This window comes from Bos indicus, chromosome 26 (assembly GCF_029378745.1).
Source record: "Bos indicus isolate NIAB-ARS_2022 breed Sahiwal x Tharparkar chromosome 26, NIAB-ARS_B.indTharparkar_mat_pri_1.0, whole genome shotgun sequence".
NCBI classification, from domain to species: Eukaryota; Metazoa; Chordata; class Mammalia; order Artiodactyla; family Bovidae; genus Bos; species Bos indicus.
The window spans coordinates 50,946,272-50,961,477 of NC_091785.1; the positions used below are offsets into that span (position 1 = coordinate 50,946,272).

General features: G+C 58.8%; 1 protein-coding gene across 2 annotated transcripts in view; it reads left to right on the forward strand.

Moving 5' to 3' along the window:
• Nucleotides 1-2,478, forward strand: part of ADGRA1 (adhesion G protein-coupled receptor A1) — a 35,923-nt gene extending 33,445 nt beyond the window's left edge. For both annotated transcript variants that reach the window (XM_070781160.1, XM_019953220.2), the window contains exon 7: nucleotides 623-2,478. In XM_070781160.1, the coding sequence (XP_070637261.1) occupies nucleotides 623-1,832 (1,210 nt within the window). In that variant the 3' untranslated portion in view covers nucleotides 1,833-2,478. The remainder of the gene's footprint in view (nucleotides 1-622) is intronic.
• Nucleotides 2,479-15,206: the final 12,728 nt, after the last annotated feature.

Here is a 15,206-nt window from a genome sequence, read left to right on the forward strand (position 1 = left end):
CCACACCTACGTACGACTGGTTTGGCCGCACAGGGAGGGCCTGGTGGGGCGCGAAGGATGGCCCAGGACGGCTGAGCAGCCCCAGCCTCGTGCGGGGGCCCAGAGGGCCGACAGAGGCGTCCTCCGCGCCGGCTATCTGCCCCCTCCCTCACTCCCGCCCCCTCCAGCGCCCCGGCCCGCCTGAGGCCCCTCTGGCCGGCGGGCAGGGTGGGGCCCTTCACCTTGATGGCCCTGCACTGTGGGGCCGCCTTCAGCTCCACCCTGCGGTGACCTCTGTGGGTCGAAGGCTGTGGGGCTGGTCCCCTGGGCTGCCCCAGCGGTCCCTCCGCCCTTCTCAGCAGAGCCTCCTGGGGGCCAGCACGCCCCCCCTACCCCCGACCCCGTGCTCCTCCCACAGCTGCCCTGGGGGGCAAAGCCCCAGGTCCTGCTCTCCGGGCCCAGCGCCTCCTGGGCCCTCCCTGGGGCCCCGCTCTGTCCTGCCTGCACCCCTCCCCCCCCAGCCCAGCCATGCTGTCTCGGGTCAGGTGTCTCCTTATCACGTGACCACAGGGAGGCAGTGAGGCCTACTCGACCCAGCAGGCTGCCCGGAGCGACCCCTTGCTGACCCCCCTCTCCCCCGCAGCTGCTGGATGGCCTGGGAGCCCAGCCTGGGTGCCTTCTATGGGCCGGTGGCCTTCATTGCCCTGGTCACCTGCGTGTACTTCCTTGGCACCTATGTCCAGCTCCGGCGCCACCCGGAGCGCAGGTACGAGCTCAGGGAGCGGACGGAGGAGCAGCAGCGGCTGGCGGGCCCCGAGGGTGGCCCTGGGGCCCCGGGGGGCACACCGCCCGCCCCCGACGGCCTGGCCGCCTCGCTGCTGCAGAACGAGCACTCGTTCAAGGCCCAGCTGCGGGCCGCCGCCTTCACGCTCTTCCTGTTCGTGGCCACGTGGACCTTCGGGGCGCTGGCCGTGTCCCAGGGCCACGTCCTGGACATGGTCTTCAGCTGCCTGTACGGCGCCTTCTGCGTGACCCTGGGGCTCTTCGTGCTCATCCACCACTGTGCCAAGCGCGACGACGTGTGGCACTGCTGGTGGTCTTGCTGCCCCACCCGCCGGGACCCCCACCCTGCGAAGCTCAGCACCCGCCCTGCCCTCGACGCCAACGGGGACGCGCTGGGCCAGGTGGCCTGCCTGCAGGACTCGCCGTGTCCCAGTAAGGCGTTGGGCTTCGGCCACCCATCCGCCAGCCACTGCAAGATGACCAACCTGCAGGCCACCCAAGGCCATGTCAGCTGCCTGTCGCCAGCCACGCCCTGCTGTGCCCAGATGCACTGCGAGCAGCTCATGGAGGATGCGGCCCACGTGCACGAGGGGGACGCCTTCGAGCACGACACACACCTGCACACGTGCGTCCAGGGCAGAACTAAGCCGCACTACTTCAGCCGGCACCGGGCAGCCGCGGCTGAGCAGGAGTACGCCTACCACATCCCGTCCAGCCTGGACGGCAGCCCGCACAGCTCGCGCTCGGAAAGCCCACCCAGCTCGCTCGAGGGCCCCGTGGGCCCTCACGCGCTGGCCTGCTGTGCCCAGGGCGACCCCTTCCCCCTGGTCAGCCAGCCCGAGGGCAGTGCCCCCAGCCCCGTGCTCTACAGCTGTCCGCCACGGCCTGGCAGGGAGGCGGCCCGCGGCCCGGCGCGCCTGGAGATGCTCCGCCGGACACAGTCGCTGCCCTTTGGTGGCCCTGGCCAGAACGGGCTGCTCAAGGGCGATGTGCGGGATGCCGCCCCCTTCGGCTCAGACAGCACAGGCAACATCCGCACGGGGCCCTGGAGGAACGAGACAACGGTGTAGCGGCCGGGACTACCCCAAAGCAGAGCCCTCTGCCCCTGGATGGGTGGGGGTCGTCTCTCAACCCAGCCTCAGCAGACCCCCACTCACCCCTGCCCAGGGAGGACGTGAGGGGGAAGGTGCTCTGGGACACAGCTGCCTCCACGGAGCCCACGCTCAGGGGCAAGACCTGCCCACAGTCATCTGCTTCAAACCCACAGCGCCCCGTCCCCGGCAGCCAGGTGGAGGACCCGCCCTGCGTGCCCGCGTGCACCCATCTGATCCCTGCTGCCTCGATGGCCCTGGCCGCGGCAGGAGGCACCACCACCGTCTCCCAGTGTCCAACGTGTGCGTTCTGTTAAGGTTTGTTCTTAGAGGCGGGCAGCCTGCCTGTCGGTCTGGAGCATCAGAGGACTCAGCCCACTTCTCGGCTCAGGCCGGCTCTCTGTTCACTCTAGGCTGGAGAGCATCACAGGCCCCCAGGTAGCTGCCTCATTCCGGGGACCCTCAGCCTCCCCCAGGGCCGGCAGGGTCTCTGGGGGGTCAGTGCCCTGGAAACTCCCGCCACACATCCTCTAATGTCCACTCGGCTTCTGAGGCCGGGCGCCGTTGGGACCGGGGCCTGCCCACCATGGCGTTTGGGAACAATAAAGTCCCTGCCACAAAGAGAGAGGGTCTAGCATTTCCATGAATATGTGGGCGCAAAGCCCCGACTCAGAGGACACGCGTCAATGACCGAAGTCCGTCTGTGATGGCAGCTGCGTGTCCCACAGGAGGGGCTCTGGGTCCCTGCAGAGGCAGAAGCCCAGGCAGCCCGAGGGGAGAGGGTGTGGCCTGTGCAGCCTGGACTCCCTCCCCCGGGTCTGTGCACGTGTGCACCCACACCCACACGTGTGTTGGTGCACGTGCCACACGTGTACACTGCCACAAAGTGCACACGCGTGCATGGTACACCGTGGGCACACACGCGGTGTGCGTGTCACAGGCACTGCACGCAGCACACGTCACACACACCGCCCACGTGCACACCTTCCTGCACAGCCACGCACACGCGTGTTTCCCAGCCCCGCGAGCGCCAGGCTTTCTTTGCCCTGCGCAGCCTCATCACCAGGCCTTGTCAGCTTCTGCGTGGGGGCGGGGGGCTCAGGAGGGCCAGATCTTTCCAGATCTTTCCCCACACCTGCCAGGGTGGGGGGCGGGCGTGCCCAGGGTCCCAGGCACGTTGCCCAGTATCTCAGCACAGGATCCTCGATTCCCGGGGCTCTTGTAAGCCTAACAGTGACCTTGTAATGGACCCTGGTGTCCAGTACTGCATCCTCACAAGACAACCAGACAAGCTACCAGTGACCGCTGCGGGGTGGCTCTCGTCTCCACCCCCCAGCCTGCTGCCTGCCCGCGCCCCCATGACCAGCGCCCCGGGGCAGCACTGAGCACTCACTGTGGACGCAGAGCTGTGGACGAAGCTCTGTGCCGCCCTCGGCGCTTTGTGAGGCTGGTTCAGAGATCTGCGAGCCTCTCTGTCCCTTGAGGGGCAGGCCCCTCGGTGCCCAGCTCAGGGCAGGCCAGGGAGCCATGAGGCTGCCCCCAGCCTCTCCAGAAGGCGTCCCCCGCCCTCCTGCCCCGCCGCCCCTGGCAGAGCTGAGAGCGGCTCATCCCTGAGACCAAAGAGACTGGATGGGAGCCAGTGAACCTCGTGGGTCCCGGGGCTGCGCCAGCCTCCTGAGCCCACTGGGCAGTGTGGTGACACAGTCCACAGTGATGTTCTCCAGGAATAAAAATCCATGACATGACCACATCCGGGGGCACCCCACATGGACGATCCCCCCAGAGGATGAGAGGTCGGAGGTCAAAGCTGCAGACTGCTGTCTGAGGGCTAACCCTGGGTTGCCACTTAGTGCTGTGTGAGGGCATACAGGCGGGGTGGAGCCAGTGTGCCTCCTGCACGCGTGCGAGAGCATGCACGTGTGTGGCCGTGTGCTGAGTGCATCTGTGCATTGTCTATTCGAACTGGTGTGTGCACACATGTGAGTCTGTGCATGTCACATGTAAGTCTGTCACGTGTGTGTACATTGTGAGAACACATGCTTCTGAATGTGCTGTTGAGAGTTGGGTGGGTGTGTGCATGTCTGAGTGTGTAGTGTATGCGTGAGAGCACAATAGTGAACGTGTGCAGATGCGTGAGTGATGTGTGTGCGCTTGTGAGTGCATGCGTGTGCATGTGTGTGAATCGTGTGACTGTATACATGGGGGGTATCTGTGTTGTACATGTGAGTGCAGAAGAGTACACGTGTGTACGTGGGAGTGTGTGTGCAAGTACATGCCTGTCACAGAGGGCGTGTGCAGCACCCTTGCCCTGGCCTGGCCGCTGTCTAACTGCCCCTCGGGGCAGCTCTGACAGCGTCAGCCGGCTGGGGCCTCAGGGTGCCTCAGCCGCCCTCTCCCCAGCATCGCAGTCCAGCCCCATCAAGGTCCATCCCCAGCGTGAAGGTCCGTCCCGGGTGTCCGCTGTTGGGGAGCCAGCTGCCGGGGGCCTGGGAAGCATTCACCCTCAGGCATGGCCAGCCCTGCCATCTGCAGGGAGTGCTGGCGCTCAGTAAGAGATCCCTGCTGACCCTCCGACTTCTCCAGAAGCCCCTGAGCCACCCCTGAACGTTCCAGGCCGGGGAGCCCCTGGGGGTCTGCTGGCGTCGGCACAGCCAGGCCCACAGGAGGGGCGGGGCTGGGATATGGGCTGCCAGGCTCTATGAGACAGACTGTCAAGGGGGGTCTCGGGCCCCAGGACCCCCAGCCTGGGACAGAGTCAGCTCAGAGGACAGAGTGCCAGCTGTTGGGTGGCAGGGGAGCCCAGGAGTGGCCTCGGGGGTCGGGTCATGGGGCCTGGGTCGAGTCTGCAACGGCAGCCGTCAGGCTGGGCCATCGCACCAGGCTCCAGTGGGGCAGCGGGGGCAGCGGCAGGGACCGCAGCTTCGGGAGGCCTGTCCTCTGCCAGGCCAGGCGCCCCCAGGACCCGGGGCTCTGGGCAGGGCACAGCCAGCTGCGGGAAGCGGGCAACAGCACCTGGAGAGAACCCGGAGCCCTGCAGCCCCGCCACTGGCCCCAGACCTTCGGGGTTCCGGGCGGGGAGGGGACACTGGCGGGCCTCGGGGCTCAGGGACTCCAGCAGCCGGACGTGGGCCAACCGGCCAAGACCCACCTGAGTCCCGGCCAGGCGGTGCCGGTGCGCCCTGGCCTGCTGGCCACACCCAGCCTGCACACCCGGTTCTTCTCTGGGCTGAGGCTTCAGCCCCCAGCCTGCTGGCCGCACCCAGCCTGCACACCCGGTTCTTCTCTGGGCTGAGGCTTCACCCCCCAGCCTGCTGGCCGCACCCAGCCTGCACGCCTGGTTTTTCTCTGGGCCGAGGCTTCAGCCCCCGGCCTGCTGGCCGCACCCAGCTTGCACACCTGGTTCTTCTCTGGGCTGAGGCTTCAGCAGCAGCTTTCCCCGCGAGCAATCATCAGGTGCCTGGGGATGTAAAGTGGCCTGTCGGATCCACTTGCTGAGAGTGATCTGGGGTCTGCAGGCTGGGGAAGGGCGCTTGCCAGAGGCCAGGTCTGTGGCCCCAGAAGCTGGGATAGGAGGTGGTGAGAGGACATGGATGCTCACGCCAGCGCGGGGAGGACGGCACAGCCCGGGGGCACGGGGAGGCCGGGGGTGCAGAAAGGCCACACGTGGGCGGCCATGTTGCTGAGAGGCAGCTGCACCCACAGCTGCTACACCAGACAGCCCGGGCCAAGGTCCGTACACACGGGCGTGGAGGCCCTGCTCACACCCACAGGAGGCCCGGTGTGGCTGGGACTCGGCTGCGGAGCAGTGGGCTCCGTGTGGCCTGTCTACACGGTCACCGCTGGATCCTGGACGAGCACTGGGGGCCTGCAAAGGCAGGAGGACCTGCATGGCTGGTCAGATGCCGAGACCTCCTCCGGGGAGCACGCGGGAACGTCAGCAGGGGGTGGGGAGGCCTGGGGACCAAGCAGAGGGCACAGGGCTTGAGGGGCCAGTGGGGCCAGGAGCCCAGAGCCCCGGGGGCAAGATGGGGGGCCGAGAGGGTGGGGCCAGTGAGGAGCACAGGCCAGAGCAGCCAGCTCCTGGGGGCCTGGGTGAGCAGATGCTCAGTGCAAGATTTCAGAGGCGCCCAAACTCAGTAATCAAGACGAGTAAGATTGTGATACAATGTTTCAAAAAGAAAAAAAGATGGAAAAATTCATGATGACTAGCACCAAAATCTTAAAGGGAGCCAGAATCGGTGTTGGTGGTGGGCCCCGGGGCCCCCATTGTGGGTGTCGGGGAAGCCTTGCTGACACGCAGCTCAGAGGACAGTCCACGCCGTCATCCACCAGGGCCTCCCCAGAGAGTGGCCGGAGCCGACAGAGACAGAACCACCCGGACCCGACAGAGACAGAACCACCCAGAACTGACAGAGAGATGACCCAAGCCAGGCTCAGCGGATACAGTATGGACGGACACGCCAGAATCAACCTGCAGAGCAGAGGCAGCCCATGGCTGGTCAGGGGCCAGAAGTGTGCACTGCACTCCACAGTTTACAAAGGGCAGGGGGGCGCCTTGGGGGAGGAAGGGGTCCACGAGGGTGTGCAGCCCCTTCCAGCCCCTCAGCTCGGGGCCCCAGCAACCCCTGCGCGTGCAGGAGACATGGGGTTCACAGAGGACAATGGCCCTCCCACCCCGCCCTCAGGATGGGTCAGGGACTTCCTTTCCTCCCTTCGTCCTCCCCTGCCTCCACCCAGGACCCACTGGAGGAAGTGCGCCCCCAGGGTTCACACGGGACCGCTTCCCACCTCCTCCAGGGCCCACCCCGTCTCCATCCACAGACTCCACGCCCCGCCTGTCCACCCTGCTCTGCCAAACCCAACACGTGGGCCAGGAGCCCTTCACGCGTCACCTGTCAAATGCCTGCATCAAGCCCAGGGAGCAGGCTCAGAGAAGTCAAGCGACTTCCTGCATCACACAGCATCTGCCACCCACTCTCCCGGAGGCCCCGGGGCGTCAGCTCAGACAGCACGCTTGCGTGGCCCCACCTGCGGGGCCGGGGTGGTCGATCCACCAGAGACCCTCTGTCTTCACATGGCAAGCCCACGGCAGGCTCGGCTCACTGTCTGCGGCCCACGGTCCATGGCTCTTTCCTGCTTGGTCCATGTCCTCAGAGCTCCAGAGCGGGTGGGGGGCTCTGGGACCCCAGTGATCTCCGCATGGTCTGGGAACCCGGGGGGCAGGAGAGGGGCCTGGGGGCCACGTTCGCAGGAGGGTGTCACAGGGAGCCTCCTGGACCAGGGAAGTGGCATCGATGGATGGGTGGGGATTTCCAAGTGAGGACTTCTTCAAGGCCTCGGACGGAACTCCTGGGATGAAGCCGACAGGCAAGAAGCAATCCTCTCGTTTCCTACAAAGGCTCCAGAAACTGAGGCAGTGAGTACAAATGCCTGAAAGGTGCACCTTCTGGAATGTTCACTAACATGTGGAATTCTCTCCACGAGCTGCCAGAAAACATCCTGCACAGGAAGTGTCGGGCCTCGGGTTCCGGGGGTGGGGGGCGGCCCCCCACCAGAGACGCATCACAAGAGGAGGGTCCTGGCAGGGGGGGCGGCCCCCCACCAGAGACGCATCACAAGAGGAGGGTCCCGGCAGGGGGGGCGACCCCCCACCAGAGACCCATCACAAGAGGAGGGTCCCGGCCAGCAGGCCTAGCGAGCCCCACCTTGGGAGGACCCGATCAGGGTTTGAGTGAAAATGATGGAACTGAACCCCCAGGAAAAAGGGAAAAGCCAGTCCATGAGCCGGATGGCGGAAAGCACTGACCAGTGGCGGGGACCCCGAGATGGCCCGGAAGCCCGGCCCAGGTCCCCGGCTGCGTGGGAGCCTCCACAGCCGCGCCCTGCGGAGACCCTGGGGAGGGGAAGCTGAGAGCAGACAGTGCAGCCCCGAAGGGCAGGAACTTGGGTGGAGTTTGGAGCGAAGGGGAGACAGACCCCAGGCGATTCCTGTGCCCTGCTTCCCACCCTGCCTGAGGGCCATTGGGTTCAGTATGTGAAGAAATAGACAAAAGAGGAAAAACATAACTATGTATCTGAATCTCAACTATTTTTTTTTTTTTTTTGAGAAATGTACCACATTGAAGTGAATGAAATGGAGCCTCTGCTATTTTTCAAGAAACGTGAGACATCAGCATCCATCCAGGAAAGACGGTGGAATTCCAGCATCTTGCTCACGGGGACTCATGGCACAAAGTCAGTTCTGCGTCTCGCGTGGGGAAAGTAGCCAACAAGCTCCGTGTCTTGGCAACGTCTTGTTTAAACTGGGTTTAACTGAGTAATTTTGTTTTTAATGATCAACATTTGCTTATGATGGATCAGTGTTAGTCTACAGGTGAAGAAAGTCTCAGCTGGACCTGCCCGTGGAGCCTGTGGGATGAAGGGACCCCCTTCCTGTTATTAATACAAAGGGGTTAGGCTTAGGCAAAGAAGCAGAAAGCCTGCAGAGAATCCAGAGCACTGCAGGGTGGGATGGGGGGATGGGAGGGTGGAGTGGGAAGATGCCCCACCCACGGGTGGCAGGCTGACTCTTGAAGGGTCCCGGTTCCGGCCAGCGAGAGGCCCCGGGCCACTGGCCACTGGCCACTGGCCAGCAGGGAAGCAGCGGAACCCAACCCTGAGTGCCAGGCCTCTGCTGTCCTCGGCAGGAGCCACTCATGGACAGCCTGAAAGGAGGCACAGCAGGTCCCAGTCATTCAACCCTCAGTCAGGGCAGCAGGCGCCCAGCGTGGGGAGGGCTTGCGGGAAGGCAGGCTGGAGGCCCCCAGCACCCGGGCCTGTCCCGTGAACCAGCAGGAAGATCCGCCTGGCCACCCGGTGAGAACGCCATCTCTGTCTGGCAATGGCACAGTCAGAACCCTCACGAGCCCCCAGCCTGGGAGCACAGATGTCCCTGGGCCGGGCCCTGCAGCAGGGGTCACAACAGGGGGAAGGCTGCTTTCCGCAGCAGCACCAACGGAGACACACACGCGGCCCGCTCGGCGGTCAAGGAGGCTGCACTTCGGGGAAGGCCGTGTCGTCAGATCTTAAAAGTCCTCCCCAAGAAACAGACGCGGCCCGCTCAGCGGTCAAGGAGGCTGCACGTCAGGGAAGGCCGTGTCGTCAGATCTTAAAAGTCCTCCCCAAGAGCGGTAACTGTGTGAGGTGATAAACTTACTGTGGTGATCATTTTGCAACATTCAAATATAAAATAACCATGCTGCACGCCCGAAACTCACATGATGTTATAGGTAATGACCTCAGGCAAAACAGGTTAAACCTTGTCTTGCTAAAACTGTGTTTAGAAAAAACTTATAGCTTTAAATAAATTATAGAAGAGAAAAAAGCCGACTTCCTGGTGGCACAGTGGGAAAGAATCCGCCTGCCAGTGCAGGAGACACAGGCTTGCTCCCTGGTCTGGGAAGATAGGCCCGGGCACCACAGCCACTGAGCCTGCGCTCTAGAGCCTGGAGCCCCAACTCTGGAAGCCCATGCACCCTAGAGCCCGTGCTCTGAAACAAGCCCATGCTCCCTCCCCACAGGGAGAACCCCTGGCACAACCACAGAGCAGCCCCCACTCACTGCAACAGAGGAAGCCCAGGCAGCAACAAGGACCCCAACAGCCAAAATAAATACGATTTTTAAAAAAGCATAGGAAAAGGTTGAAAATCGGTGAGTTACACATCCATCACAAGAATTTTGAAAAATAATAGTAATTAGAACCTTCCCCCAAGTAAATTAAATGAAATAATGAAGATTAAAAATGTTGATTAAATATACATTCTTTAATAAACTCAGTTTGATCAGCACTGCCCTGGCAAATCTAATCGAGACAAAATGAAGCAACAAACGTCGGGAATTGAGGGAGGCATTATGACAGACGCCAGAGACACTAGAAAGATAAAGAGGAGATCCACACAACATGCCAGTGAGTCTGAGACCCTAGATGAGACAGACAAAGCCCTAGGAAAGCACCGCTTAACAAGACTGACCTATGAAAATGCAGGAACAGCTTTAAGACTTGTATAACCATTAAAGAAAAAGAAATGCAAAGAAATGCAAAAAAGCAAAATGACTGTCAGAGGAGGCCTTACAAATAGCTGTGAAAAGAAGAGAAGCGAAAAGCAAAGGACAAAAGGAAAGATAAACTCATCTGAATGCAGAGTTCCAAAGAATAGTTCCCAAGTACAGATAAGAAAGCCTTCCTCAGCAATCAGTGCAAAGAAATAGAAGAAGACATAGAATGGGAAAGACTAGAGATCTCCTCAATAAAATTAGAGATACCAAGGGGACATTTCATGCCAAGATGGGCACAATAACGGACAGTAATGGTATGGACCTAATGAAGCAGAAGATACTAAGAAGCAGTGGCAAAAATACACAGAAGAACTGTACAAAAAAGATCTTAAAGACCCAGATAACCATGATGGTGTGATCACTCACCTAGAGCCAGATATCTTGGAATGCGAAGCCAAGCGGTCCTTAGGAAGCATCACTATGAACAAAGCTAGTGGAGGTGATGGAATTCCAGTTGAGCTACTTCAAATCCTGAAAGATGATGCTGTGAAAGTGCTGCACTCAATATGCCAGCAAACTTGGAAACCGCAGCAGTGGCCACAGGACTGGAAAAGGTCAGTGTTCATTCCAATCCCCCAAAAATGCAATGCCAAAGAATGCTCAAAATACCACACAATTGCACTCGTCTCACACGTTAGTAAAGTAATGCTCAAAATCGTCCAAGCCAGGCTTCAACAAAATGTGAACCATGAACTTTCAGATGGACAAGGTGGATTTAGAAAAAGCAGAGGAACCAGAGATCAAATTGCCAACATCCGCTGGATCATTGAAAAAGCAAGAGAGTTCCAGAAAAACATATATTTCTGCTTTATTGACCATGCCAAAGCCTCTGACTGTGTGGATCACAATAAACTGTCGAAAATTCTGAAAGAGATGGGAATACCAGACCACCTGACCTGCCTCTTGAGAAATCTGTATGCAGATCAGGAAGCAACAGTTAGAACTGGACATGGAACAACAGACTGGTTCCAAATAGGAAAAGGAGTACATCAAGGCTGTATATTGTCACCCTGCTTATTTAACTTCTATGCAGAGTACATCATGAGAAACGCTGGGCTGAAGGAAGCACAAGCTGGAATGAAGATTGCTGAGAGAAATATCAATAACCTCAGATATGCAGATGACAAAAACCTATGGCAGAAAGCGAAGAAGAACTAAAGAGCCTCTTGATGAAACTGAAAGAGGAGAGTGAAAAACTTGGCTTAAAGCTCAACATTCAGAAAACTGAGATCATGGCATCTGGTCCCATCACTTCATGGGAAATAGATGGGGAAACAGTGGAAACAGTGGCAGACTTTATTTTGGGGGGCAGCAAAATCACTGCAGATGGTGACTGCAGCCATGAAATTAAAAGACGCTTACTCCTTGGAAGAAAATTATGACCAAACTAGACAGCATATTCAAAAGCAGAGACACTTTGCCAACAAAGGTCCATCTGGTTGAGGCTATGGTTTTTCCAGTGGTCATGTGTGGATGTGAGAGTTGGACCATAAAGAAGGCTGAGTGCCAAAGAATTGATGCTTTTGAACTGTGGTGTTGGAGAAGATTCTTGAGAGTGCCTTGGACTGCAAGGAGATCCAACCAGTCCATCCTAAAGGAGATCAGTCCTGGATGTTCATTGGAAGGACTAATGTTGAAGCTGAAACTCCAATATTTTGGCCACCTGATGCGGAGAGCTGACTCATTTGGAAAGACCCTGATGCTGGGAAAGATTGAGGGCAGGAGGAGAAGGGGAGAACAGAGGATGAGTTGGTTGGATGGCATCACTGACTCAATGGACATGAGTTTGAGTAAACCCCAGGAGCTGGTGATGGACAGGGAGGCCTGGCGTGCTGCCATCCACGCGGTCGCAAAGAGTCAGCTGAACCATTAAAGAATTGAATCTATCATTTAAAACTTTACCATTAAAGAAAAGCCTCAGGTCCAGATGGTCGTATGGCTTCACAGAGAATTCCACTAAACATTTAAGGAAGAAATCGTGTGAATTTTACAAAAACTTTCCAGAAAATAGAAAAAGAAGAAACACATCCCAATTGTTTCATGAGGTGAAAAATCTAACCTTGATGTAAAGGCATCATGGGAAAAACAAATTTATGGCCAGTGAAAATAAATGCAAAAATCCCCACAGAAAATATCAGCCACGGAGATGAAGGACATCTGCAAGACAGGGTGTGTCAGAGGCGGGTAGGTCTGCTGCCAGGCACAGAGCTAGTCTGACTGAGACACGAGCACAGTAACAGAATAAAGGGAGTCAAACCCCCTTTATTCACAGACGCAGAAAACACATTCGATAAAAGTCAACATCCGTTTGTGATTTTAAAAGGTTTGGCAGGGACTGCCTGGTGGTCTAGTGGTTAGGAATCCACTGGTGGTCTAGTGGTTAGGAATCTGGCTTCTAATGCAGGGGACGTGGGTTCAGCCCCTGGTGAGGGAACTAAGATCCCACCTGCTGCCAACCAAGCCCCCATGCTGCAACGAGAAGCCCACCCACTGCAGTGAAGACTCAACCCAGCCGAAAATGATTTTCTTTAAAAAAAAAAAAATAATAATAAGTGTGTCTGTTAAGTTGCTTCAGTCATGTCTGACTCTTTGCAACCCCATGGACTATAGCCCACCAGGCTCCTCTGTCTGTGGGATTCTCCAGCTAAGAATACTGGAGTGGGTTGCCATGCCCTCCTCCAGGGATCTCCCAGGCCCAGGGATCAAACCTGCATCTCTTTCATCTCCTGCATTGGCAGGAGGGTTCTTTACCACTAGGGCCACCTCGGAAGCCCCTTTTAAACAAACAAACAAACAAAAAAGAGCCTTTGCCAAATTAGCAATAAAAGCGAACTTCATTAACCTATAAAAATCTACAGCAAAATCATCCTTGACCGTGATGAAGCGAAGCCCAACTGCTCACCTTGGGAACTCAGCCCAGAGGACCATCTCGCTGAGTCTGCTCGATGCTGTGCTAGGTCCCACGGTCCTAGGGTGGAAGGCGTGGTGAGGATGAGAAACTGAGAAGCTGAGCTGACTCCCAGGGAGTGTGATCACCACAGGAAGCCCATGTCGGTCCCGATCAGATACTCAGTAGACTTAGCACAGTGCTGGACACAAGGCCGTGGGCAAGAGCCAATCTGACCCCTGTAGGCCAGCGCTAAACAGGAAACAAACTTTTTACAAAGATAACAGTTTACAGCGGTACCAGAATACATCGACATTCATGATAAATCGGGTAGAAGAGACGCAAGTCCTCCCACTGAAAACTACAAAACATAAATGAGAGACGAGAAGGGAGCCTGACTCTACAGGGAGGTGCCCACGTCGGGGGCTGGGACACCTGCTGCCCCTCAGGCCTGGGGGCGTGCAGACTGCAGCCAGACCCCACCAGGACGGCTCGGCCGGGAGCCACTCTCCGGGGCCAGTACGCTGAGACGCTCAGGAGGAAAAGGAGGGGTGGGGGGCAGAGTCAGAGCGTGGGGACTTCCCACGGGCGCTTCTGCCAGGCTGACCACAGACCACTGGACACAGACTCACACATGTGCATGCTCAGAGTCTTTCCCGCAGATGGAGGCTGGGCACGTGCACGGACTCAGCGTCATCGCTGACCCGGCCAGAATGCGTGCACGTTGCTCACACAGTTCAAGCAGCGTGTGTCCCCGCTGATACCCCAGACCTAGGACGGCCCAGACGTCCATCAGCGGTGGTTTCATGTACTTAACACAATTCAGTAACAATGAGCTTCCTGCTCCCAGAATAACTCTAAGGGAGAGAATCCAGACAAAAAAAGAAAATGTTCACAGTGTGATTCCACTTATACAAATTACCAAAAAAGAAAAGAAATGAGCAAAACTAAATTATGTGTTTAACAACATATGCTTAGTGGTGAAACTCTATGAAGAAAAGAGCGCGGGAGACGCCTCTGCAAGGCGGGACGGTGGCTGCCATTGGAGCTCAGGGGTGGACGGGGCTGAGGGACATCGCTGCTGTTCCTCCTGATACATCGCGGGGGGCCCCTCAGTCCACGAACATCGGGATTTACCGTTGACCGTAAGTTTTCCTGCAGCCCCTTCTCCAGCGCCCCCAGGACGTGCCCTCCACGGGCTGTGGCTCCCTCTTGCCCGGGACCTGCTCCCCCACAGCATGCTGGCGGCTTCGTCTGTGTCCCAGCAGAAGGCAGGCTCACTGCCGACACCTGGTGAGGGCAGGCGTCCACGCCAGAACCAAGGGGCTCCAAGGTGGACACCCAGCGCTCCAGCCCAGCTCTGAGCTCTGGGGCCAAGACTTCCCCTGGACGTTCACGGGGGCAGCAAAGACCCGCGGCGGGCGGGGCAGGGGACTTCTACGGTCAGAGCTAAAGGGACGGCTGATTCAGCATCAGAAGCGCACAGCTTTCGGGACATAAGAGGGTGTTAGAGATGTGGTTTTCTGACCAGGGTCCCTGTCAGTCTGCCCACCTCTAGCAGGCGTCCTGCCGGCTCCATCCATGAGGGGACCCCAGGCTCCCACAAGCTCCCCAGCTGTGAGAAATCGCATCTGGGGTCTTCGAATGCTCCCCATCAGGAATGTTCCAACTTGGCTCAGCTAGACGGGGGACCTTTGTGGACACAGACCTCACCCTGTCCACCAGCACCGGCACACAGCCTCTGGGAAGGCAAGGTGCTTGGCTGCAGGGCGTGGCAGCACCCTGAGGAGGCAGGACCCTCCACGTGCCCTGAGGTGCGAGCCCCCGAGCCTGGCTGTGCCGTCTCCTGGGAAGCGTGGTGCACGCCGTGGGACTGCAAGGACATACGCCACCCGTGAGCGAAGGGAAGCGGTCGGGTCCCTGCGGGGTCCGCCACACCGGTCACGCCAACAGAGTCCACGTGCGGGGAACAGGGCTGGAAGGAGCCGGGCACAGGTCCCCACAGACAGAACCTGCAGGAGGGGCTTCCCCGCTGAGGGGCGGGGGGGCGCAGACCTCTGAGGAGGGTGCCATGGGGCTGGAGTCCTGGGGCAGCTGGAATCAGGACCAGCCCTGCCCCAGGGAAGAGCAGTGGAGGGGGCCTCCTCCTGCTCGCCAGGCCCTCACCCGCCCGACGGAGGCCAGCAGCACAGAGAGAAGGCGACAGGCACGGAGTGACGGCCACCGAGCGACAGCCCAGCTCAGGCTGCCCGAGCAGAGCCGGTCGGCCGTCTAGGTCCTCGTGTGTGCGACTCTATCTCGGGAGAAGTGTGGTCAGAATTTTGATACCATAAAATGAGTCTTACAGTCACTGAAAACAAAAATGTTTAAAA